At 45.5% G+C, this 26,755-nt stretch overlaps 1 protein-coding gene across 4 annotated transcripts in view; it reads right to left on the reverse strand.

The window, feature by feature from the left end:
- Positions 1–26,755, reverse strand: part of GBA2 (glucosylceramidase beta 2) — a 192,648-nt gene that overhangs the window by 151,085 nt on the left and 14,808 nt on the right. For 3 of the 4 annotated variants that reach the window (XM_056553053.1, XM_056553052.1, XM_056553054.1), the window contains exon 3: positions 3,927–4,196. In XM_056553053.1, the coding sequence (XP_056409028.1) occupies positions 3,927–4,102 (176 nt within the window). In that variant the 5' untranslated portion in view covers positions 4,103–4,196. Of the gene's footprint in view, positions 1–3,926; positions 4,197–14,469; positions 14,615–26,755 lie in introns of all 4 variants that reach the window. The other variant, XM_056553055.1, reaches the window with a different exon arrangement.

The following is a 26,755-nucleotide window of genomic DNA, read 5'->3' on the forward strand; positions in this document are numbered from 1 at the left end:
CGCATTATAGGGAACACGCTTAGTGCGCATTATAGAGAACATGCTTAGTGCGCATTATAGAGAACACGCTTAGTGCACATTATAGAGAGCACGCTAAGAGCACATTATAGAGAACACGCTAAGAACACATTATAGAGAACACGCTTAGTGCACATTATAGAGAACACGCTAAGAGCACATTATAGAGAACACACTAAAAGCGGATTATAGAGAGCACACTAGGAGTGCATTATAGAGAACACACTAAGAGCGCATTATAGAGAGCACACTAAGAGCGCATTATAGAGAACACGCTAAGAGCACATTATAGAGAACACGCTTAGTGCACATTATATAGAGAACACACTAAAAGCGCATTATAGAGAGCACGCTAAGAGCGCATTATAGAGAACACGCTAAGAGCACATTATAGAGAGCACGCTAAGAGCACATTATAGAGAGCACGCTTAGTGAACATTATAGAGAACACGCTAAGAGCACATTATAGAGAACACGCTTAGTGAACATTATAGAGAACACGCTAAGAGCACATTATAGAGAACACGCTTAGTGAACATTATAGAGAACACGCTAAGAGCGCATTATAGAGAACACACTTAGTGCACATTATAGAGAACACGCTAAGAGCGCATTAGAGAGCACGCTAAGAGCACATTATAGAGAGCATGCTTAGTGCACATTATAGAGAACACGCTAAGAGCGCATTATAGAGAGCACGCTAAGAGCGCATTATAGAGAGCACGCTAAGAGCGCATTATAGAGAACACGCTAAGAGCGCATTATAGAGAGAACGCTAAGAGCACATTATAGAGAACACGCTAAGAGCGCATTATAGAGAGAACGCTAAGAGCACATAATAGAGAACACACTAAGAGCGCATTATAGAGAGCACGCTAAGAGCACATTATAGAGAACACACGCTAAGAGCGCATTATAGAGAGAACGCTAAGAGCACATAATAGAGAACACACTAAGAGCGCATTAGAGAACACGCTAAGAGCGCATTATAGAGAGAACGCTAAGAGCACATTATAGAGAACACGCTAAGAGCACATTATAGAGAACACGCTTAGTGAAGATTATAGAGAACACACTAAAAGCGCATTATAGAGAGCACGCTTAGTGCACATTATAGAGAACACGCTAAGAGCGCATTATAGAGAGCACGCTAAGAGCGCATTATAGAGAGCATGCATAGTGCACATTATAGAGAACACGTTAAGAGCACATTATAGAGAGCACGCTTAGTGCACATTAGAGAACGCTCTTAGTGCACATTATAGAGAACGCTCTTAGTGCGCATTATAGAGAACGCGCTTAGTGCGCATTATAGAGAACGCGCTTAGTGCGCATTATAGAGAACGCGCTTAGTGCGCATTATAGAGAACACGCTTAGTGCGCATTATAGAGAACACGCTTAGTGCGCATTATAGAGAACACGCTTAGTGCGCATTATAGAGAACACGCTTAGTGCGCATTATAGAGAACACGCTTAGTGCGCATTATAGAGAACACGCTTAGTGCGCATTAGAGAACACGCTTAGTGCGCATTAGAGAACACGCTTAGTGCACATTATAGAGAACACGCTTAGTGCACATTATAGAGAACACGCTTAGTGCACATTATAGAGAACACGCTTAGTGCACATTATAGAGAACACGCTTAGTGCACATTATAGAGAACACGCTTAGTGCGCATTATAGAGAACACGCTTAGTGCACATTATAGAGAACACGCTTAGTGCACATTATAGAGAACACGCTTAGTGCACATTAGAGAACACGCTTGTCGCACATTAGAGAACACGCTTAGTGCACAGTCTATCACAGACTGCTTCTGTCCCTCTATATCCTTCTATCACAGACTGCTTCTGTCCCACTATATCCTATCACAGACTGCTTCTGTCCCTCTATATCCTATCACAGACTGCTTCTGTCCCTCTATATCCTTCTATCACAGACTGCTTCTGTCCCTCTATATCCTTCTATCACAGACTGCTTCTGTCCCTCTATATCCTTCTATCACAGACTGCTTCTGTCCCTCTATATCCTTCTATCACAGACTGCTTCTGTCCCTCTATATCCTTCTATCACAGACTGCTTTTGTCCCTCTATATCCTATCATGGACTGCTTCTGTCCCTCTATATCCTTCTATCACAGACTGCTTCTGTCCCTCTATATCCTTCTGTCCCTCTATATCCTTCTATCACAGACTGCTTCTGCCCCTCTATATCCTTCTATCACAGACTGCTTCTGTCCCTCTATATCCTTCTGTCACAGACTCCTTCTGTCCCTCTATATCTTATCACAGACTGCTTCTGTCCCTCTATATCCTTCTATCACAGACTGCTTCTGCCCCTCTATATCCTATCACAGACTGCTTCTGTCCCTCTATATCCTATCACAGACTGCTTCTGTCCCTCTATATCCTATCACAGACTGCTTCTGTCCCTCTATATCCTATCACAGACTGCTTCTGTCCCTCTATATCCTATCACAGACTGCTTCTGTCCCTCTATATCCTATCACAGACTGCTTCTGTCCCTCTATATCCTTCTATCACAGACTGCTTCTGTCCCTCTATATCCTTCTATCACAGACTGCTTCTGTCCCTCTATATCCTTCTGTCCCTCTATATCCTATCACGGACTGCTTCTGTCCCTCTATATCCTTCTATCACAGACTGCTTCTGTCCCTCTATATCCTTCTATCACAGACTGCTTCTGCCCCTCTATATCCTTCTATCACAGACTGCTTCTGTCCCTCTATATCCTTCTATCACAGACTGCTTCTGCCCCTCTATATCCTTCTATCACAGACTGCTTCTGTCCCTCTATATCCTATCATGGACTGCTTCTGTCCCTCTATATCCTTCTATCACAGACTGCTTCTGCCCCTCTATATCCTTCTATCACAGACTGCTTCTGTCCCTCTATATCCTTCTATCACAGACTGCTTCTGTCCCTCTATATCCTTCTATCACAGACTGCTTCTGCCCCTCTATATCCTTCTATCACAGACTGCTTCTGCCCCTCTATATCCTTCTATCACAGACTGCTTCTGCCCCTCTATATCCTTCTATCACAGACTGCTTCTGCCCCTCTATATCCTTCTATCACAGACTGCTTCTGTCCCTCTATATCCTTCTATCACAGACTGCTTCTGTCCCTCTATATCCTTCTATCACAGACTGCTTCTGCCCCTCTATATCCTTCTATCACAGACTGCTTCTCTCCCTCTATATCCTATCACAGACTGCTTCTGCCCCTCTATATCCTATCACAGACTGCTTCTGTCCCTCTATATCCTTCTATCACAGACTGCTTCTGCCCCTCTATATCCTTCTGTCACAGACTCCTTCTGTCCCTCTATATCTTATCACGGACTGCTTCTGTCCCTCTATATCCTTCTATCACAGACTGCTTCTGTCCCTCTATATCATACCATACAATGGTATGACTAAGGTCTGGTGATCAGACCGAAATGTGCCACCCTTCTCCTGTCCTGCGTGTTGGATTATTTATATTGCAATAAAGCTGAAAGTTAATAAGAGAAGCTGCCATGCTGGAAATTCTTGTTTACATGATGTCCCACTATACATATCATGTTATCAGGTACATGCAGTATACATATGTTATCAGGCACATGCAGAATACATATCATGTTATCAGGTACATGCAGTATACACATGTTATCAGGAACATGCACCACATTATAGGCTACATGCACTATACACGGACAGTAACAGAGCAGAGTATATATATATATATATATATATATATATATATATATATATATATATAAAGGAGAAGAGACATTGTATACAGAACAGTGGGAAGATAACAGGATGGACACTACCTATAGACATAAAAACTATACACTGTGTATACAGGGCAGGCACAGTAGAGAAGTTGCAGCCACTTACCGGAGGCCCATGGGGAGGTGAGCCAGCTTTTTGGCAGCAGACACATGCTCCAGCTGGAAGGGTTTCCTCTTCTCCTGAAACTCGTGCGCCAGACAAATCCTCCAGCCATAAGGGGGCACCCTGTAGCCCTGGACGGCTGCCTGGTAGCTCTCCATCAGTTCCCTGGTGCTATCCATGGCTGAGCCTGAGTGGTGTCTGTGCCCGGAGAGGTGTCCCAGGTAATGGATGGCGTCACGCCCAGAAGAGGGCAAAGTTCTTCCTCCTGAATTCCTGACAGCAGAGATCAGAGAGTCATTGTCTGTATACACAAGGATGTGTCGGTACACAATGCATACATAGTGTGTGTATATATATGTTGTGTGTATATCATTTATATATAGTGTCTGTATAATGTCTCTATATAATCTCTATCAGGGAGCAGAGTGATTGTCTATATTGTTGTTACTGAAGGACAATGATAAACATTTCATAAGTTTTCAGTTTTAAACAAATGAAGTTTATTGAGGCGCAAACATTTATGCAGAGAGAAAACCGGGCACAGTGACAGGAGGCAGCCCAGTGCTAGATACCTAGTGAAGTACGTAACAAGAGTCCATAACCATTAACCAGAGAAGGAGGTGATCCGGGAGGTCAAGGTGAAGGACAGGCAGAGAAGAAAGACTAAAGAAATCTATATAGTGACAAGCAATAGTCTAGGTCTGGGCAATGAGAAGAAGAGTGTTACATCTCTCCATCACATGTTCCCTCATAGAGTTCAGCTTCTCAGAGAGGATAATAGAGTTAACCTGAGCAATGAGAAGACATTCAGGGCTCTCACACCATGGTACATATCTCCACTACATCTTCCCTCATAGAGTTCAGCTTCTCAGAGAGGACAACAGAGTTAATCTGAGCAATGAGAAGAAGACATCCAGGGCTCTCACACCATGGTACATATCTCCACTACATCTTCCCCCATAGAGTTCAGCTTCTCAGAGAGGACAATAGAGTTAACCTGAGCAATGAGAATAAGACATCCAGGGCTCGCACATTGTGGTAAATATTTCCACCACATCTTCCCTCATAGAGTTCAGCTTCTCAGAGAGGACAATAGAGTTAACCCGGGCAATGAACCCATCAAGGGACAAATCAAGCTGTTTCCTGATGCAATATGTATACATGCCGCCAGTAGAATATCGCTAGAGAGGTGGAACAGCCTAATGGGGGGCTGAGATCCCACTGAGCAAGACCACCACTTATGGCGCATGTCCCCTATCTGGGGACAACCCTTGAAACATAATGGTCGGGAGCTAGGGAACATGGAATGAAGACATGAGAGTACATAGTAAGCTCTGTGCAAGATCTTCAGAGAGGTCTCCATCAAGGACTCTTGACAACTTTCACTACTGAGAACCAGACTATAGGCCTGCCAACATTGCGGTGTAAGAGTGAACTCCCTCCTATTGTGACATGAAGCATAGCTTCTGATCTTTAGGAGCATCATGATGGCCATAGTATAAAGACAGGAGACCTTTTAGACAGGGGTGAATACATGGCTGTAGACTAGTAGTGGGGGAAAGAAACAATGAACCCAAAAACCATCATACCTAAGTATTAAAAAAGTTCAGCAGAGAAGAGGAGGAAACGAAAGGGAACCTGTCTCCAAAAGAGCAAGAGTACAAGTTGTGCAGAGGAAGAGACCAGGTGAGCAAATAGGGGAGGTATAAACCAACAACAAAACTCCCTGAGGGATTTCAGGGCATCCAATGGTATCAACAACCTTAAAACCAACCTCGCACACTTGGCTGTGTTTTTAAACACACATTCACAAGGGATACTTTGTTTTAATAGATATTAATAAAGTATTAAGTTTTAGGGGGGGTTTCTAGTTTAGGGTTAACCCCTTGGGGGGCCACCCCTAAAGGTTGTTGATACCAACAAAATAGGGGAGGTAGACCAAATCAGGGCGACCAAGGAGTATGGCCGTACCAAGACAGTTACCAAGGAAACCCACAATGGTGCCCCCTAAGGAGCATTTACTCAAGTGAGCTGGGCCAATCGGGCCACACAGTAATATTTCATGACGTTTGGTACCGAGAAGCCTCCCAACAGTTTATGGTAAAGCATAATCTTACTGGGAATGCATGGTCGATGGTCCCACCAAATAAAGCTCTTTCTGCAAAGACTTTAGGACACCAAGGTTAACAGGAATTGTGAGGGTACGAAACAAGTACAGTCGGCGTGGTAGTACCACAATCGTAATAGCAAGTTTTTTGCTCTCAATCATCAAGTGCAAGAAAAAGTGCAAACGTGTTACACTATAAAAGTGCACAAAGCTTCCAATCATACAGCATGTTTGTCTTGGGGACTGTCATCACCCCAACAATGCCAAGGCCTGGTAATGATGCAAACAACAACAAAAAAACGTGTTACAGCTTAGCAGTGTCGTGTGCAGGACATCACTCTGAGTGGAAAATGTATGCACACCAAGTTGTAGACATTTGGGCTCGTTCTTCGCAAACTCATAATTTGACCAGAAAAGCTCAAGTACATCTAATCGATCAAACTCAAGGGTCTCAAAGGATGTATAAGGGCAAATATGTCAATCGCCCTGAACTCCTTTTTTAAAGAATCTCCAACACTTTTGTTTTAAAAGGACATTATTTTTACAATTTTATTTTTTTTTTTTAAAGAACCGAGGCACGTGCTCTCTATCACCCAAAGTGCAAGAAAAGGTGCAAACGTGTCACACTAAAAAAATGCGCACAAAGGATGCGGACTATCGCAAAGCTCTTCCCCAACAGGAGAGAGCCCCCCCCCCCAACAAACCTACCCTTCAACTCCAGGAAAAAGGCACCTGCAAGAATCTGGGTTCTATGTCCCTTTTCGCCGAAGCTACTAAGGGATCACAAATACACCTGGGGTCAACTAAGGTGTCAGCAAAGAAGCCGAATACTGATGGCATCATAGCCGAAGCAAAGATGCCTGGGGGTTGCAGGGAGGTGAGGAACCTAATGGCTGCACACACCTCCCCTAAACCGCCAGGAGGGACACTCAGAAGGGCTACCACACCCTGACAAATCCTGTGGACACACACAAACCCGTATAGTGGCACAGTGACAAAAAAAAAAAAAATAAGTGGATGAGTGCAGATATAAAATTTATCCGATCCTAGCCAGAAGGCCGGGAATCATGAGTGCCATGTCGTTATTGAAAGAGCTTTATTGATCGTTCAGTCATTACAATCACACAAAGCATGACAGTACAATATACAGCAAAGGTTCCCTATGCTATACATCGCACAGAATGCTACTCTAACACTCCGCTCAATCCTGTAAGGGAAAAGTACAAGAAATCTAAATAACAAAACAATACAATCTGTGATCAGGGGAGGGGCGACTATGTGAGGGTCGGGAGGGGGCAGATCACAGGGCCAAACTATTGGGCTATAACTTCAGTAGGACATGGGGGAAGGAGAGGGGTCTTCACTCCTCTTCTTCATCGACGGCAGGGCTGTCCAAGATGGAATAGTCTTTCAGCAGGCTCCGAATGAACCTGCAGCAGTCCTGGACGGACATGTTCTCCCTGTTGATAACGAGGCGGTTCCTGGTAAGCCACACAGCTTCCTTAAAACAGTTCATAAGGCGCCAGCAATCTGCATGGCCTCCATGTCGTGGGTCCCAGGGAACAGACCGTAAAGCACCGAATGGTACGATAGGCATTTCCTGGGTACAGAGTCTCTGAGTTCATGTTCCAGGGCGTCCAACAGACCCTGCGCAAAGGGGCACTTCCAAAACACATACAAAGATGTTTCCTCCAAGAAGGGAGACCGGGGGCAGTACCAGGTTCTGCATAGGTCACGGGCATGCATGAACGACCAAAGAGATAGACCTCCCTTAATGTCAGGGTCACCACTCTCCGAGGCACCAAAGTTCCTTGGCTCTAGACTCTCCCAGTCTCATGCCGAAACCAGGAGGGTACAGGTCTTATTGGGGGAGCTGTTAAGCAGATTCCCTGAAAGCCCTGGTACACTTGTCCCCTCCGTGCAGCGTCCATCCCCACCAGTCCCACACCAGTGTTCCCCGTACAACGGTAAGAAATGAAAAGAACAGATACTACACTTGATCTTAGCTAAAAGGCCGAGACTTTTTTTTGAAAAAATGTTAAAATTTTTTATCTAAGAGCTGAGGAACATGCTCTCGAATCACCCAAAATGCAAGAAAAAGTGCAAATGTGTTACACTAAAAAAACGTGCACAAAGTATGCGGTCTATCGCAAGCCCTTTTCTGACAGGAGAGAGGTCCCCCAACAAACCTTACCCTTTGCCTCCAGATCAAAGGGTACCTGCAAGGTTCCAGGTTCGATGTCCCTTTTCGCCGAAGTTACTAAGGGACCACAAATGTTCCCGGCATCCCCCTTGGAGTTAGCCAAGGTAGCCAAAAGGCCGAGACATGCCTCACTGTCTCTCCAGCAGACTACTCTCCTATGGGCAGCGATGGGCTTGGCTGAAGGGGGAAGCCATAATGTTCCTGCCCTTCATGCCTATCGGAAGGTAGATGTCATGTTTCTCTATCCAGAAGAATGAATCAACAGTTTGTCCCTCAACAGTAATGGCGCTCTTTCCTCTTCTAATAACCAACAGAAGACACTACTTATAGATGTAGATTACCCATGCCTACTCCTCCTTCTGTAGATGTAGATTACCCGAGTCTTCTCCTGTTCCTGTAGATTATCCAAACGTCGCCTCCTCTTCTTGTAGATGTAGATTACCACTGTGTCTCCTCCTCTTCTTTTAGATGTAAATTCTCTGTGCATACGCCTCTTCCTAAGGATGTAGATTAGACGTGTCTCCTCCTCTTCCTGTAGATGTAGATTAACCTTGTGTCTCCTCCTCCTCTTCCTGTAGATGTATATTACCTGTGTCTACGCCTCTTACTAAAAGATGTAGATTACATGTGTCTCCTCCTCTTCCTGTAGGTGTACACTGCTCAAAAATGATCAATGGAAATCATCAACCCATTGAGGTCTGGATATGGAGTCACACACAAAATCACAGTGGAAAACCCCACTACAGGCTGATCCTACTTTATGTAATGTCCTTAATACAAGTCCCAATGAGGCTCAGTAGTGTGTGTGTGGCCTCCACGTGCCCGTATGACCTCCCTACAACGCCTGGGCATGCTCCTGATGAGGTGGAGGATGGTCTCCTGAGGGATGTCCTCCCAGACCTGGACTAAAGCGTCCGCCAACTCCTGGACAGTCTGTGGTGTAACGGTGGATGGAGCGAGACAGGATGACCCAGATGTGCTCAATTGGATTCAGGTCTGGGGAACGGGCAGGCCAGTCCATAGCATCAATGCCTTCCTCTTGCAGGAACTGCTGACACAGTCTAGCCACATGAGGTCTACCATTATCTTGTATTCGGAGGAATCCAGGGCCAACTGCACCAGCATATGGTCTCACAAGGGGTCTGAGGACCTCATCTCGGTACCTAATGGCAGTCATGCTACCTCTGGCAAGCACATGGAGGGCTGTGCGGCCCCCCCCAAAGAAATGCCACCCCACACCATTACTGACCCACCGCCAAACCGGTTATGCTGGAGGATGTTGCAGGCAGCAGAACGTTCTCCACGGCATCTCCAGACTGTCACATGTGCTCAGTGTGAACCTGCTTTCATCTGTGAAGAGCACAGGGCGCCAGTGGCGAATTTGCCAATCTTGGTATTTCCTGGCAAATGCCAAACGTCCTGCACGGTGTTGGTTTGTAAGCACAACCCCCATCTGTGGATGTTGGGCCCTCATACCACCCTCATGGAGTCCGTTTCTGACCGTTTGAGTGGACACTTGTACATTTGTGGCCTGTTGGGAGGTCATTTTGCAGGACTCTGGCAGTGCCCCTCCTGCTCCTCCTTGCACAAAGGCGGAGGTAGCGGTCCTGCTGCTGGGTTGTTGCCCTCCTACGGCCTCCTCCATGTCTCCTGATGTACTGGCCTGTCTCCTGGTAGCCCCTCCATGCTCTGGACACTACACTGACAGACACAGCAATGAGCTGCACTACCTGAGACACTTGTGTGGGTTTGTCTCATGATACCACTAGAGTGAAAGCACCACCAGCATTCAAAAGTGGCCAAAACATCAGCCAGGAAGCATTGGAACTGAGAAGTGGTCTGTGGTAACCCCCTGCAGAACCACTCCTTTATTGTGGGTATCTTGCTAATTGCCTATAATTTCCACCTGTTGTCTGTTCCATTTGCACAACGGCATGTGAAATGGATTGTCAATCGGTGTTGCTTCCTGAGTGGACAGTGGGATTTCTGGAAAGTATTTAACCCCTTAAGGACCAAGGGCGTACCTTTACGCCCGTGGGAATTTCGGTCCCCGCCGTGCACCGGGCGGGGATCGGGCCGGGGTGACTGCTGATATCTATCAGCAGGCACCCCGCGCAAATGCCCAGGGGGGTCATCAGAATTCATGTGTGAATTTACACTTGCGATTTGCGACATACGGGTCTATAGTGACCCGGAAAATAAAGGGGATCGTGGATGTCCTAGATACCCACGATCCCCTTGAAGCAATAGGAGTGAGGTGGCAGAGGTGCCACCCCTATCTCTTCTATTGGTGGTCTAGACGCGACCACCAATAGCAGATCGGGGGGCTTTACTTTCAGTTTCCCCGTTCTGCCCACCCACAATAGGCGGGGCAGGACGGGGAAACCGACAGGGACCGGCGCCGAAGATCCACTTACCCATCGGCAGCGGGCGACGATCAGCGGCGGCAGCGGGCGACGATCGGCGGAAGAAGAGGACGGCGACGCAGCTCCCTGGATCAGACGGAAGCCGGTGAGTTACTTAGCAACATCTGGAGGGCTACAGTCTGAGACCACTATAGTGGTCTCTAAACTGTAACCCTCCAGATGTTGCAAAACTACAACTCCCAGCATGCCCAGAGAGCTGTTTAGGCATGCTGGGAATTGCAGTTTTGCAACAGCTGGAGGTCTACAGTTTGAGACCACTGCACAGTGATCTCTATACTGTGCACCTCCAGATCTTGCAAAACTACAACTGATAGAATGCCCACACAGCAGTTTGCTGTCTGGGCATGCTGGGAGTTGTAGTTTTGCAACATCTGGGAGGTCCACAGTTTGAAGACCACTGTGCAGTGGTCTCTAAACTATAGCTCTTCAGATGTTGCAAAACTGCAACTCCCAGCATGCCTAAACAGCAAACAGCTGTCTCTGCATGCTGGGAGTTGTAGTTGTGTACCTCCAGCTGTTGCATAACTACATCTCCCAGCATGCCTTTCGGCGATCAGTACATGCTGGGAGTTGAAGTTTTGCAACAGCTGGAGGCACACTGGTTGGAAAATACTGAGTTAGGTAACAGAACCTAACTGAAGGTTTTCCAACCAGTGTGCCTCCAGCTGTTGCAAAAGTACAACTCCCAGCATGCACGGTCTGTCAGTACATGCTGGGAGTTGTAGTTTTGAAACAGCTGGAGGTTTGCCCCCCCATGTGAACGTACAGGGTACATTTACACGGGCAGGTTTACAGTAAGTTTACTACTTCAAGTATGAGCTGCGGCAAATTTTTCGCCGCAGCGCAAACTCCTAGCGGTAAATTCACTGTAAACCTCCGCCAGTGTGAATGTACCCTAAAAACACTACACTACACTACCACATAATAAAGGGTAAAACACAACATATACACCCCCTTACACTGTCCCCCCAATAAAAATAAAAAACGTATTGTACGGTAGTGTTTCCAAAACGGAGCCTCCAGCTGTTGCAAAACAACAACTCACAGCATTTCCGGACAGCCACTGACTGTCCAGGCATGCTGGGAGTTTAGCAACAGCTGGAGGCACCCTGTTTGGGAATCACTGGCGTAGAATACCCCTATGTCCACCCCTGTGCAATCCCTAATTTAGTCCTCAAATGCGCATGGCGCTCTCTCACTTCGGAGCCCTGTGGTATTTCAAGGAAACAGTTTATGGCCACATATGGGGCATCTCCGTACTCGGGAGAAATTGCACTACTAATTTTGGGGGCTTTTTTTCCTTTTACCCCTTATGAAAAAGAAAAGTTGGGGTCTACACCAGCCTGTTAGTGTAAAAAAAAAATTTTTTTTACACTAACATGCTGGTGTTGTCCTTTACTTTTTATTTTCACGAGAGGTAAAAGGAAAAAAAGACCCCCAAAATTTGTAACGCAATTTCTCCTGAGTACGGAAATACCCCATATGTGGGCATAAAATGTTCTGCGGACGCACAATAAGGCTCAGGAGTGAGAGCGCACAATGTACATTTGAGGCCTAAATTGGTGATTTGCACAGGGGTGGCTGATTTTACAGCTGTTCTGACATACACCCAAAAAAATACCCACATGTGACCCCATTTTGGAAACGACACCCCTCACGGAACGTAACAAGGGGTATTTTGAGCCTGAACACCCCACAGGTGTTTGACAAATTTTCATTAAAGTTGGATGGGAAAATGAAAAAAAGAAAATTTTTCACTAAAATGCTGGTGTCACCCTAAAATTTTCATTTTCACAAGGTAAAATAAAAAAAAGCCCCCCAAAATTTGTAACCCCATTTCTTCTGAGTAAAACATACCCAATACCTGGATGTAAAGTACTCTATGGGTGCACTACAATACTCAGAAGAGAAGAAGCGCCATTGGGATTTTGAAGAGAAAATTTGTCCGGAATTGAAGGCCACTTGTGTTTACAAAGCCCCCATAGTACCAGAACATTTTGGAAACTACACCCCTCACGTAATGTAATAAGGGGTACAGTGAGCATTTACACCCCACAGGTGTCTGACAGATTTTTGGAACAGTGATCCGTGAAAATGAAAAATTTTATTTTCCATTTGCACAGCCCATTGTTCTAAAGATCTGTCAAACGCCAGTGGGGTGTAAATGCTCACTGCACCACTTATTAAATTCTGTGAGGGGTGTAGTTTCCAAAATAGGGTCACATGTGGGGGGGGGTTCACTGTTCTGGCACCACGGGGGGCTTTGTAAATGCACATGGCCCCTGACTACCATTCCAAACAAATTCTCTTTCCAAAAGCTCAATGGTGCTCCTCCTCTTCTGAGCATTGTAGTTCGCCCGTAGTGCACTTCAGGTCAACTTATGGGGTACCTCTATACTCAGAAGAGATGGGGTTACACATTTTGGGGGGTATTTTCTGCTATTAACCCTTGCAAAAATGTGAAATTTGGGGGGAAACACATTTTAGTGAAAAAATATATATTTTTTTTTACATATGCAAAAGTCGTGAAACACCTGTGGGGTATTAAGGCTCACTTTATTCCTTGTTACGTTCCCCAAGGGGTCTAGTTTTCAAAGTGGTATGCCATGTGTTTTTTTTTTTTTTTCTGTTCTGGCACCATAGGGGCTTCCTAAATGCAACATGCCCCCCAAAAACCATTTCTGATAAACGTACTCTCTAAAATCCCCTTGTCGCTCCTTCTCTTCTGAGCGCTCTACTGCGCCCGCCGAACAATTTACATAGACATATGAGGTATGTCCTTACTCGAGAGAAATTGGGCTACAAATATAAGTATACATTTTCTCCTTTTACCCCTTATAAAAATTCAAAAATTGGGTTTACGAGAACATGAGAGTGTAAAAAATGAAGATTGTGAATTTTCTCCTTCACTTTGCTGCTATTCCTGTGAAACACCTAAAGGGTTAAAACACTTACTAAATGTCATTTTGAATACTTTGGGGGGTGTAGTTTTTATAATGGGGTCATTTGTGGGGTATTTCTAATATGAAGACCCTTCAAATCCACTTCAAACCTGAACTGGTCCCTGAAAAATATCGAGTTTGAAAATTTTGTGAAAAATTGGAAAATTGCTGCTGAACTTTGAAGCCTCTGGTGTCTCCAAAAGTAAAAACTCATCAATTTTATGATTCAAACATAAAGTAGACATATTGTATATGTGAATAAAATTTTTTTTATTTTGAATATCCATTTTCCTTACAAGCAGAGAGCTTCAAAGTTAGAAAAATGCTAAATTTTCAAATTTTTCATCAAATTTGGGGATTTTTCACCAAGAAAGGATGCAAGTTACCATAAAATGTTACCACTATGTTAAAGTAGAATATGTCACGAAAAAACAAATCAATAAGTAAAAGCATCAGGGTTATTAATGTTTAAAGTGACAGTGGTCAGATGTGCAAAAAACGCTCCGGTCCTAAGTAGAGATGAGCGAACTTACAGTAAATTCGATTCATCACGAACTTCTCGGCTCAGCAGTTGATGTCTTATCCTGCGTAAATTAGTTCAGCCTTCAGGTGCTCCGGTGGGCTGGAAAAGGTGGATACATTCCTAGGGAAGAGTCTCCTAGGACTGTATCCACTTTTTCCAGCCCACCGAAGCACCTGAAAGCTGAACTAATTTATGCAGGAAAAGTCATCAACTGCCGAGCCGAGAAGTTCGTGACGAATCGAATTTACTGTAAGTTCGCTCATCTCTAGTCCTAAGGTGTAAAATGGCCTGGTCCTTAAGGGGTTAAGTGTTTCCTTTATTTTTTTTTGAGCAGTGTAGATTGACCTTGTGTCTCCTCCTCCTGTAGATTACCACCGTGTCTCCTCCTCTTGTAGATTTCCTGTGTCTACTCCTCTTCCTGTAGATTTAGATCACCCGTGTCTACTCCTCTTTCTGTAGATGTAGATCATTCCTGTGTCTCCTCTTCTTCCTATAAATGTAGATTACTCCTGTTAAAAACGCTTCTTCCCATAGATGTAGATTACGACCATGTCTCCTCCTCTTCTTGTTAATGTAAATTACCTGTGTCAAACCCTGTAGATATATATTACCCTTGTGTCTTCTCTTCCTGAAGTTGTAGATTACTTCCGTGTCTCCTCCTCCACTTCCCATAGATGTAGGGTAGGTTACCCGTGTCTCCGTCTCTTCATGTAGACATAGATTACCTAATTGTCTCCTCCTCCTGCAGGTGTAGATTACCAGTTACTCCTCCTCTTTATTTAGCTATAGATTATCCGTGTCTCCTTCTCTGCATGTAAAGATTACCCCCATATCAAGGGGTCAAATTACTTCCCTTCCTCCTCCAGATTAGACTAATCACTGTGAAGAAAATTGGTTGTAGTTCTCCCTGTGCTGTACCAGACCTGGTGGAGGTGTACGAGGAGATGGTGGTGGGGGGCAGAATGCCTCCGTCGTTGAGGGAAGGGATGATCACAATCTTGTATAAGTGGAAGGGACATGTGACTTGAAAAACTGGCTTAACATGGACTACAAGATCCTCGCCAAGGTGCTAGCCAACAGGCTGAAATCTGTCATTGGGCAGATCGTCCATCCAGACCAGACGTATCCCTAACATATCCCTGGCCGCAGGATCGTCAATAGCCTTGCCCTTCTGAGAGACACTGTCTATTACATCCAGGACCATCGATCCCGCACCACCCTGGTCAGTCTGGATCAGGAGAAGGCATTTGACCGTGTCTCCTACGCTTTCAAGGGTTGGGCTTTGCACAAGCTGGGTCTGGGGAAGATGTTTTGCTCTTTTGTTAACGTCATGTATTTTGGATATTTGCACCACAGTGGGGTTTATTAACTAACGTGATCCCTACTCTTTTGTGTAGGGTTTTGCGCCCAAATTGTGTCACACGTCCCATGCGACACAATTTGCGACCAAAAAAAAAACCCAAAACCCTCCATTTTACAAGAAAAATCTGAACGGGGCGTGGCCATGGGATAAAGTGGGCGTGGTCCCGACAGTTCTGAAAAATCCCAACATATTTACTATGGTTTCCACAGAAAATGTGGTGAATTTGAGCGGTGGAAAATCCGACAGATCAGAACAGTTGTAAAAAAAGCAAAACGTAGGGAAAAGTGCAAAATGTAGAGAAACCTTAGTAAATACCTTGAGAAAATACCAGTTGGAAATCAAAACCCACAAAGAAACCTACACTCCACTCTTAGTAAATAAACCCCAGTGTTGTTAAACGGCCCTTTGGCTAAGATCAAGTGTAGTATCTGTTCTTATCAGATCATGCCGGTGGCGCGAAACGCCAGTATTGGACTGGTAGGGATGGGTGCCACAAGGAGGGGACAGGTGTACCAGGGCGTTCCAGGGCTGGTTTCTAGGAATAAGCTAGACAGCTGCCCAGATATGAACTGTTCTTTCCGGGTCTCGCCATGAGGCTGGGAGGGTCTAGAGCCAAGGTACTTTAGTGCCTCGGGGAGTGGTAACTCCAAGGTGCCGAAACTCACTGGGTGTACTGGCTCACTGAGTTGAAGCACTGGCACCATGATCTCTTCACCTTGTGGTACTCACCTCTTTATTCCCAGCCTTCTGGCTAGGATCAGAGAAACTTTTATAGATCCAGCCACATATCCGGGCAGTATACCTGGCACATTCACTTATTTCTCTTTGTCACTGTCACTTTTTGCTTGTTATGTGTCCAAAAGATTGTCAGGATGCGGTAGCCCTTCTGGGTGTCCCTCCTGGCAGTCTAGGGAAGGTGTGTGTGGCCATTCGGTTCCGTACCTCCCTGCAGAAAACCCAGGTACTCCTCCATGGGCAGGGTACCGACCGTACCGGGTGTCGGGAGAGTTAGTAGCTTTGACAAAAAGGGACATTGAACCTGGAACCTCGCAGGTATCTTTTGGTTCAGAGGCGAAGGGTAAGGTTTATTGGGGGCCTCTCTCCTGTAGGAGAAGGGCTTGTGATAGACCGCATCCTTTGAACACATTTTTTTTTTTTGTGTAACACGTTTGCACTTTTTCTTCCACTCTGGGTGAGTCGAGAGCACGTTCCTCGGCTCTTCGATTTAAAAAATCTGTTCTTAGTTGGCGAAAGGCTGTAAGACTGACCCCTTTCCCCTCCTTTCCGGGGTCAGACAAGGTTGCCCTCTTTCACCTCTTTTTGTTTGTGTTATAGAGCTCTTTGCGGAGTCTATCTGGCAGAATGGAGAGATCAGAGGGATCACCGCAACAGGGCCAGATCGCTACAAGGTCAAGTGCTCGCTCTACATGGACAACGTGACAGTCTTCTGCGCTGATCGGCATTCGTTGACTGCACTCGTCCAGACCTGCGAGAACTTCTGCAAAGCTTCGGGTGCAAAGGTCAACGGCAGGAAGTCGGAGGCTACGCTCTTTGGGGAATGGCACCTGGCACTGTCAAACCAGACTTTATCCAAATCCTGGGAGTCTGGTTTGGGAAGGAAGGAGCAGCCTTTAAGTCTTGACAAGACCGACTGGCTAAAATGAACTCTAAAATCGGACTGTGGAGCTCTAGAAAGCTCTCGATGGAGGGCAAAACACTGGTCTTGCATAGTGAAGTTTTGCCTGTGCTACAGTACACCGCACAGGCCTGGCCTCCCCATGCCACTGTTTGCAAGTCCATCACCCAGACAGTGTTTCGCTTCATCTGGGGCAAAATGGAGTGAAGCGGAGCCCCCCAAGGGTGGGAAGGGAGTGCCCGATATCCCCACTCTGCTGAGGGCTTCCTTTGCATGCGTCAGCATGCAGCGGACTCTTGTGGAAAAGACTGGCTCAGCAGGCAGTTCCTCAGGGAGATCAGCTGGGACAAGTGGGAGAGCTCCATCCGTTACAACTGGAACATTCCCTGTTTCTATGGGGATGTTGTCTGGTTTGTGAGGGAGCACCAGCTGGAGGGACTGAAGAGTGTTTGGGCCAACGTGGCTTCAGCGCGGATTACCAATGGACATAAGGACTTGTCGTGGATGGCTATTAAGGAAGGACTGTTTCTTAGGTCATTCATGCATGCCCACGAACTGTGTAGAACCCGGTACTGCCCCCTGTGCCCCTACGTGGAGGAAACATCTTTGCAAGTGTTTTGGCAGTGCCCCTTTGCGCAGGGTCAGTTGGACGTCCTGGAACATGAACTCAGAGACTCTGTACCCGGGAACTGCCTATCGTACCATTTGGTGCTTTACGGTCTGTTTCCTGGGACCCACAATGTGGAGGCCATGTAGGAGGCTTGGCGCCTTATAAAATATTTTAAGGATGCTGTGTGGCTTGCTAGGAACCGCCTCGTGATCAACAGGGAGAACATGTCCGTCCAGGACTGCCGCAGGTTCATCCCGAGCCTGCTGAGAGACTATTCCATCTTGGACAGCCCGCCCGTCGATGAAGAAGGAGTAAAGACCCCTCTCCTTCCCCCATGTCCCCCTGAAGTTATCGTCCACTAGTTTGGTCCTGTGATCCGCCCCCTCCCTACCCCCAATAGTCTCCCCCACCCCCGCCCCATAGCCTTACGTCCCTCCCCTGATCAAAATTTGTATTGTTCAGTTTTATCGATTTCTTGTGTTTTTCTCTTACAGGATTGAGCGGAGTGTTAGAGTAGCATGCTGTGCGATGTATAGTTTAGGGAACCTTTGCTGTATATTGTACTGTCATGCTTTGTGTGATTGTAATTTATTTATGACTTGTAATGACTGAACGATCAATAAAGCTCTCACTGTGCTGCACTTACGCAACTGCACGCAACTGACAATTCACCAGTCAAGACATTCAAATGACCCCATGTTACCCAGCTCCCTGCCCAAGATGGATAGCCTAAGGTAATAATGTGTAATACTAGACGTGACTATTATCAGCCTTGTGTAATAGGACCAGTGATCAGCTGACAAACACTCATTGGTTGGCTGATCAGGTCATTTTGAACTGTCAGATGCAAATCTCTCTATATAATAGGGAATAAGTGGCCAATGGATGATAGAAGCAAAGGGCCTTGATTGTTCGTGAAGACCTCCTAAGGTGAACTCCGCTGAAACTTTTTATCTATCCATTCTGCCCGGGCTCTCACCTTCCGCAGCTCCCTCGGTGTGCCGATATCGGTCTTCTGGGCCTGGTCTTCTTCAGCATCCTGGTGCCCGACACATCACACTGCGATCAGCCTATCGCCAGCCACAGCGATGTGCTGGGCTGCCCAGGCCTCTTACCTGACATTGCGCTCAGCGTATGACTGGCCGAGGCAGGAAATCCCTTGCCAGAAGCTGATAGCAGTGTGATGCGTCGGGCTCAAGGATGAGAAAAAAGACCAGGCCTAGAAGACAGATATAGGGGAGTTAAAGTTTGTTATTTTACTTTTTGCAACCAGGGCACAATGGATAGAAAAACATTTCAGCAGAGTTCTTCTTTAAGCAGTGAATAGGCTTTGTACATGAGCATCAATGTATGGGACCCTTACACGGAGGCCACTCTGTATTATAATCAAACCTCTACATCAGCTCACTAGCTGCATTTAGAATGGCATTTACAACAATCTCCAATTAACACAACCTGACAAATGATTCTCTGTAAATTAGATAGGAGAGACAATTGACACATACCAAGTATATTAATCATACACAGGACAGGGCCAACAAGTAGGCATGCATTCTGATATAATCATTCACATATTCATAAATTATCACACAGAAGATGTGACAAATATAAACATGGCTCCAAGCCAAACTGCAACCTATGGGTACAATTATACTGCCAACCAGTGTACAATACTATAATTACTATAAGTCCATACAAAAAAGAGGTAAGTGGCACTGCGTGAGTAAAAGGTTCTAAAGAAAAAAGGCAACATGACACTGAGGTTTAAGCAAAACCTGGGGGTGCAGTCAATATATAGAACCAAAGTACCAAAAATCCAAAAGTAGTAGAGAGAAGTTCGTGCCACGGCTACATTCAAGCTCGAGAAAGCGCCCGTGGACGCGAAACCGGTCGCTTGTCCTTTGCTCCCTCCACGTCCTGTACCTGCCCTCAGCATCCAGTTGTTCGTATATTAAATACAAGTGTTATCTGCAACTACAGTGGGTGAGTGTGGACTTCTCTCTACTACTTTTGGATTTTTTATACTGTCTTTTTTTTAATGCTGTCTCCTATATACAAGAATATAACTACTATAATACTGCCTCCTATATACAAGAATATAACTACTATAATACTTCCTCCTATATACAAGAATATAACTACTATAATACTGCTCCTATATACAAGAATATAACTACTATAATACTGTCTCCTATATACAAGAATATAACTACTATAATGCTGGTCCTATATACAAGAATATAACTACTATAATACTGGTCCTATATACAAGAATATAACTACTATAATACTGCTCCTATATACAAGAATATAACTACTATAATACTGATCCTATATACAAGAATATAACTACTATAATACTACTCCTATATACAAGAATATATTTACTATAATACTGCCTCTATATACAAGAATATAACTACTATAATACTGCTCCTATATACAAGAATATAACTACTATAATACTGTTCCTATATACAAGAATATAACTACTATAATACTGCTCCTATATACAAGAATATATCTACTATAATACTACTCCTATATACAAGAATATAACTACTATAATACTGCCTCCTATATACAAGAATATGACTACTATAATACTGCCTCCTATATACAAGAATATTACTACTATAATACTGCTCCTATATACAAGAATATAACTACTATAATACTGCTCCTATATACAAGAATATATCTACTATAATACTGCTCCTATATACAAGAATATAACTACTATAATACTGCTCCTATATACAAGAATATAACTACTATAATACTGCTCCTATATACAAGAATATAACTACTATAATACTGCCTCTATATACAAGACTATAACTACTATAATACTGCTCCTATATACAAGAATATAACTACTATAATACTGATCCTATATACAAGAATATAACTACCATAATACTGCCTCCTATATACAAGAATATAACTACTATAATACTGCTCCTATATACAAGAATATAACTACTACAATGTGAATTCGGGTAGAAAAACAGACATGGTCGCACATCTACAATCTTGTATAATGATCTCATTGCTTCTCAGCATAATATCAAAAGCGAACAGGTTGTTATTATACATTTTTGATCAAAAAGTACAAGCCCACTCGCCACGTCAAGGCCGCCTATCCAGAGTGGGTCCCTAACGTCCCTAGCATAAAATGTTGCAGCACCGGGCGGCGACCACCACCGCCACGACACCAATGCCCACAGGGGGGAACGACCCACTGGCAGAGCGGCCCCAATGCCACTCAAACCAGTCTATGGGCCGCACTCTCCCGCAGACACGGCGCCACGGCAGTAACGGACACCGCACAGCACCACACCAGTGTGAACAGGGATGTAATAGCTCACTTACCATACTCTCCCAGTCAGACTGGGAGGCAGCTAGGAAAGAAATGGCCCATTTGAACATGTGCTGCACTCTTCCCCACCCCCTCAGCCCAACCCTATATAAGTAGTAGTTAGCTACACATGGGTCATTTCTTTCCTAGCAGCCTCCCAGTCTGACTGGGAGAGTATGGTAAGTGAGCCATTATACCTTGTTCACACTGGTGTGGTGCTGTGCGGTGTCCGTTGCTGCCGTGGCGCCATGTCTGCGGGGGGGGGGGGGGGGTGCGGCCCATAGACTGGTTTGAGTGGCATTGGGGCCGCTCTGCCGGTGGGTTGTACCCCCCTGTGGGCATTGGTGTCGCGGCGGTGGTGGTCGCCGCCCGGTGCTGCGCCATTTTATGCTAGGGACGTTAGGGACCCACTCTAAATAGGTGGCCTTGACGTGGCGAGTGGGCTTGTACTTTTTGGTCAAAAATGTATAATAACAACCTGTTCGCTTTTGATATTATCCTGAGAAGCAATCAGATCATTATACAAGATTGTAGATGTGCGACCATGTCTGTTTTTCTACCCGAATTCATAACTACTACAATACTGCCTCCTATATACAAGAATATAACTTCTATAATACTGCTCCCTATATACAAGAATATAACTACTGTAATACTGCTCCTATATACAAGACTATAACTACTATAATACTGCTCCTATATACAAGAATATAACTACTATAATACTGCTCCTATATACAAGAATATAACTACTATAATACTGCCTCCTATATACAAGAATATAACTACTGTAATACTGCTCCTATATACAAGAATATAACTACTGTAATACTGCTCCTATATACAAGAATATAACTACTATAATACTGCTCCTATATACAAGAATATAACTACTATAATACTGCTCCTATATACAAGAATATGACTACTATAATACTGCCTCCTATATACAAGAATATAACTACTATAATACTGCCTCCTATATACAAGAATATAACTACTATAATACTGCCTCCTATATACAAGAATATAACTACTATAATACTGCCTCCTATATACAAGAATATAACTACTATAATACTGCCTCCTATATACAAGAATATAACTACTATAATACTGCCTCCTATATACAAGAATATGACTACTATAATACTGCCTCCTATATACAAGAATATTACTACTATAATACTGCTCCTATATACAAGAATATAACTACTATAATACTGCCTCCTATATACAAGAATATAACTACTATAATACTGCCTCCTATATACAAGAATATAACTACTATAATACTGCCTCCTATATACAAGAATATAACTACTATAATACTGCCTCCTATATACAAGAATATGACTACTATAATACTGCCTCCTATATACAAGAATATTACTACTATAATACTGCTCCTATATACAAGAATATAACTACTATAATACTGCCTCCTATATACAAGAATATAACTACTATAATACTGCTCCTAGCTGAGAGGTTGTGTCTGTGTAGCTCTCCTGATGTCTGGAGAAAGCCCAGGGAGGGGCCACCCTGGGCGGGGAAGCTCCCCAAGCAAGGCCCAGGCTTCAAGGCCTATTCTGGGAATTAATCCCCAGACACCTCAAACCCTGAATGAACATCCAAAAGTTGATTTGGAAGATGGAAATGTCCAGAATGTCAGAAGTCTCAGTGCAGCAAGAAGCACAGATGAGAAGAAAGTTGTGGAAGTGAAGAAAGACACTTCATCAAGTAAGGTAATGGCTGCAGGTACAATCCACCCCTCCTGCAGTCAGACAGAGGAGAACATCCCTGGAGAAGCAGACCATGCAGGAGAATCTGCAGCAGCCTGTCCTGATACGTTCTGACCGCACACGATACGGGAGCGGGAGCAGCGCAAAAGTTACAAGCACGCCAGAGGGGACCAGAGGGAGTACACCAGGAAGGCTTCAGGGGGCCACAAGTGCGGTCACTGGAAAAAAACAGGGGCCCAGTCCCCAGTCTGGAGATTGTGACCCCGCAGCAGTGACCACAGCACCGAGACAGATCCCACCTCAGAAGCAGAGTCCTGTGAGTACCCCACCAGCGCGGCCCCCCAATACTCAGCGGGCGCCTGAACTGTGTCTGGCCGAGCAGATCCCAGCTCTGGTAAAGAGACTTGAGACTTTAAAAAAGACAAAGTTACAGCTGCAGAAACAGATAGACTGTATATACAAGCTAAAGGCAGCAAACCCCAATAACCAGGCTGTACATGATAAGAAGCTGAGCTCCCTCGCTGTGCAGCTCGCTGACACTGTGCAGGACATGGAGGACGTATTGGAGCGGATGGGACCAGTCGCTGAGACCTTCAGGAATCAGTAAAGATTTGAGGGATATAAGGAAAGACCAGCAACAAAGTCATCTACATCTACTGCTGAACCCAAGTCTTCAGCTTCACCAGGGGACACCCAGCAGTCCTGTGCAAGACAAGAGGACATCCAGCAGTCCTGTACAAAACCACTCCTCAGACCAGCCAGCTTCCCTTTTGAGAAAGGAAATTTGTACAGGCAAGCGGGAGAAAGTGTCCAGCAACATCAGAGACCTGCAGAGACTCCTCCAGAGGTACCACAAGTCCCAGCAGTCAGCACGGTGAAGCAGGACTATGGACACATACCTGAAGGTAACTCTGTAACAGTAGTGCAGTCACCACAAGCCCCTGGGGGCAGTAGAGAGCAACAGGACTGTGGACTCTTACCTGAAGGCAGCAGTGCAGCAGAGAGTTCACAGGACATGGCTCTGCAGGGCTTGCTGGGCTCTGTAGTGCAGAATCATACTGCCAGTGACTTCACTGATATGACTGTATGTGATTTATCTGATAATGTGTCTGCAGAGGGGGGTGCTTCACAGTCTGTGTGGGATCTGGGGTCATCTCTGGGGTCAGGTCCACCATTAGTTCAGCCTTCAGAGGCTTGTGACCCTCAGAGTATAGAGGTTGATGGTGGGGAGGGGGCTGTACAGTCTGATGGACAACACTTCCCCCCTTTAGTCACACAAGTGTCAGACCCCCCTAGTACGGCTGGTCAGCAGCCACCACAGCGCCCCCAAGTACAGCAGGAGGGTAGAAGTAGTGGCGCCTCCTCTGGTAATGCCTGGAGTCGTGGATCACCATTCATGTCCAATGTAAACTACACGGGTCAGGCTTTCAAGAGGAGGAACGTGGTCAGGTTCAGACATAGAGGGGCCAAGGAGGAGCTGCCTGACAGGAGGTTTGTGGTCCGTGAACTTCTGTGCCACCAAATGGGCTTCCTGCCATCTAACATCCTGGCAGTGATAAACCTTCCTGACAGGCAGGGCTATGACGTCAGCTTCAAACTCATGTCTGACCTGGATCGCTTCTGGGCCCATGTCACCCGGGTGAGAGATGCTGATGGCTGGAATAAGTTCAGCTTTGTCCCCATCTCCAGACCAGACACAGCGAATGTCACCATTATATTCTGGAACGAGTCTGTCCCCCCCCAGGATATTGTTGTGTGGTTAAAGAGACACTGTGACCTAATGTCAGACCTGACTAAGACCAGGGATGAGGACGGCATATGGACGGGCGGGTGGAAGGTCCTGGTAAAGTTACGGCAGATTAATAACATAACCCAACATCTGCCCAATTCATTTTTCATTGGTCGGGAAAAAGGGGTTTGTTTCTATGCAGGTCAGCCCAGAAAATGCTTCAAGTGTGGGAAGACCGGTCATATCGCGAGTGTCTGCACCCTGGTGAAGTGTAATTTATGTGGGGAGATCGGCCATGTCAGCGCCACCTGCCAGAATATCCGCTGCAACCTCTGTGGTAAGACCGGTCACTCCCACAGGGACTGTCCTGACGCCTGGCATAACATCTGTAAGGACTTCCCTGATGAGGACCTGCTGGAGGGGGCAGAGGACCTGGAGGAGGAAACATTGGTGTCAGGGTCAGCAGTGACACAACCCGAGCCTCAGCATAACATGGGTGACACTAGGGGTGACGATATGGGTGACAATATGGGTGACAATATTGGTGACACAGTGCCCGACCAGTCCCAGCCAGGAGCCACTGAGGGGAACAGGGAGGTCACTGAGAGGGTTGTGGCCATGTCTTCTTCTGCCCCAGCATCAATAAATCCGCAGAAGAGACGGAAAAAAGATAAAACCAGTCGTAAGCCTGAGGAGGGATGGACCACTGTCCAAAAACCCTCCAAAAAGAAAGTAGACCCCGAGTCAGGTGTCATGTCCATCACAAATAGGTACAGTGTCCTATCAGAGTCAGACGTTGAGGAAGAGATGGAGAGGGAGCTAAAGAGAGTGATAGAGGAATTTAATGAAGACCAAGAGGGTGATCCCCCCACAAAAAGGAGACCCCCACGAGATAAACGTCTGTCCGAATCGGACATGGAAACAGGTGGTCAGCAGGAGGGCTCAGACTCAGATCTGTGATGATGGGGGTGACATCTCTGCTTCTTCTGCTTTCCTTTGTTATGATGGCCGACTTTACCCTAAAAGTGTTCTCCAGTAATGTGAACAGTGTCAGAGTGAGGAGGACCAGACACGCGGTTTATGACCATCTAAAGTCTATTGATGCCGATGTCTTCTTCTTACAGGAGACACGTTTAAATACTCTAGGACTGTTACGTGAAGCAGAGCGTGAATTGCGGTCTGGTCCATCCTTTTGGTCACTGGCTGTGGAACCAAGTGCCGGGGTCTCTATCCTGTTTACCACCAATGATGTAACTATACATAGGCTGACAGAGGTATTGATGGGAAGGTGCCTAATGCTAGAAGTTACTATTCGGGGTAGAAGGCTCCGACTTATTAATATCTATGGTTCACAGACAGTGACTGAAAGGGTTAACCTTTATAATGAAGTGAAGCCATATCTCTTTACATCTGTCCCTGTCATCTTGGCTGGAGATTTTAATGCCTCCAGAACATCTAGTGACAGAACATCTAATAGACCTCTAACCCGAGACTCCAAGGTCTTAAACAACATCATTCTACAGGCCGGGTTGTCAGATGTGTTTGTGCAGGGTGGTCGGAAGGCAAAGTTTACCTATTTTTGTGGTGGAAGAAGTAGTCGTATAGATTTAGCTCTGGTTAGTCCTACAGAGACCATTGGTGAGAAGGATGAGAAAGTAGTCCCTTATTCTGACCATCTGGCCTTATATTTCTGTTTGGGTGTCACACAGTGTCCTGAGACAGGTAGAGGGTTGTGGAGACTGAATTCCAGCCTATTAGAGGATCCTTCTGTGCAGAGACAGGTTCACTCTCTTATACAGGGTCAGCTAGAGCGGGTGGACTTCTATGATGATATGGCCGCCTGGTGGGAGGATGTCAAGGATGAGATCAGAACCCTCTTAAAGAGACTGTCAGTTATAAAGGGGAAGAGTAAGTATGGCCAGTATCTCAAGCTGCGCAAAGAATTGGAGTCACTATATTCGGCGGGTGGGGACCAACAAAGGATAGACCGGCTGAAATCTGAGATAAGGCAGTATCAGTACAGCAGGTATACCTCCCTGGTTCTTGAACGGGATTATGGGTCCTTAGGGTCTCCTGATCCCTTTGAGAATTGCCGGGAGCGGGTGGCAAATAAATCTGTCACCGGTCTCACTGACTCCCAGGGTGTTTTGCAGGAATCTCGGGAGGGTATCCTGGGGGTGGTGAGAT

Source organism: Hyla sarda, unplaced genomic scaffold (genome assembly GCF_029499605.1).
Source record: "Hyla sarda isolate aHylSar1 unplaced genomic scaffold, aHylSar1.hap1 scaffold_230, whole genome shotgun sequence".
Classification (NCBI taxonomy): Eukaryota; Metazoa; Chordata; class Amphibia; order Anura; family Hylidae; genus Hyla; species Hyla sarda.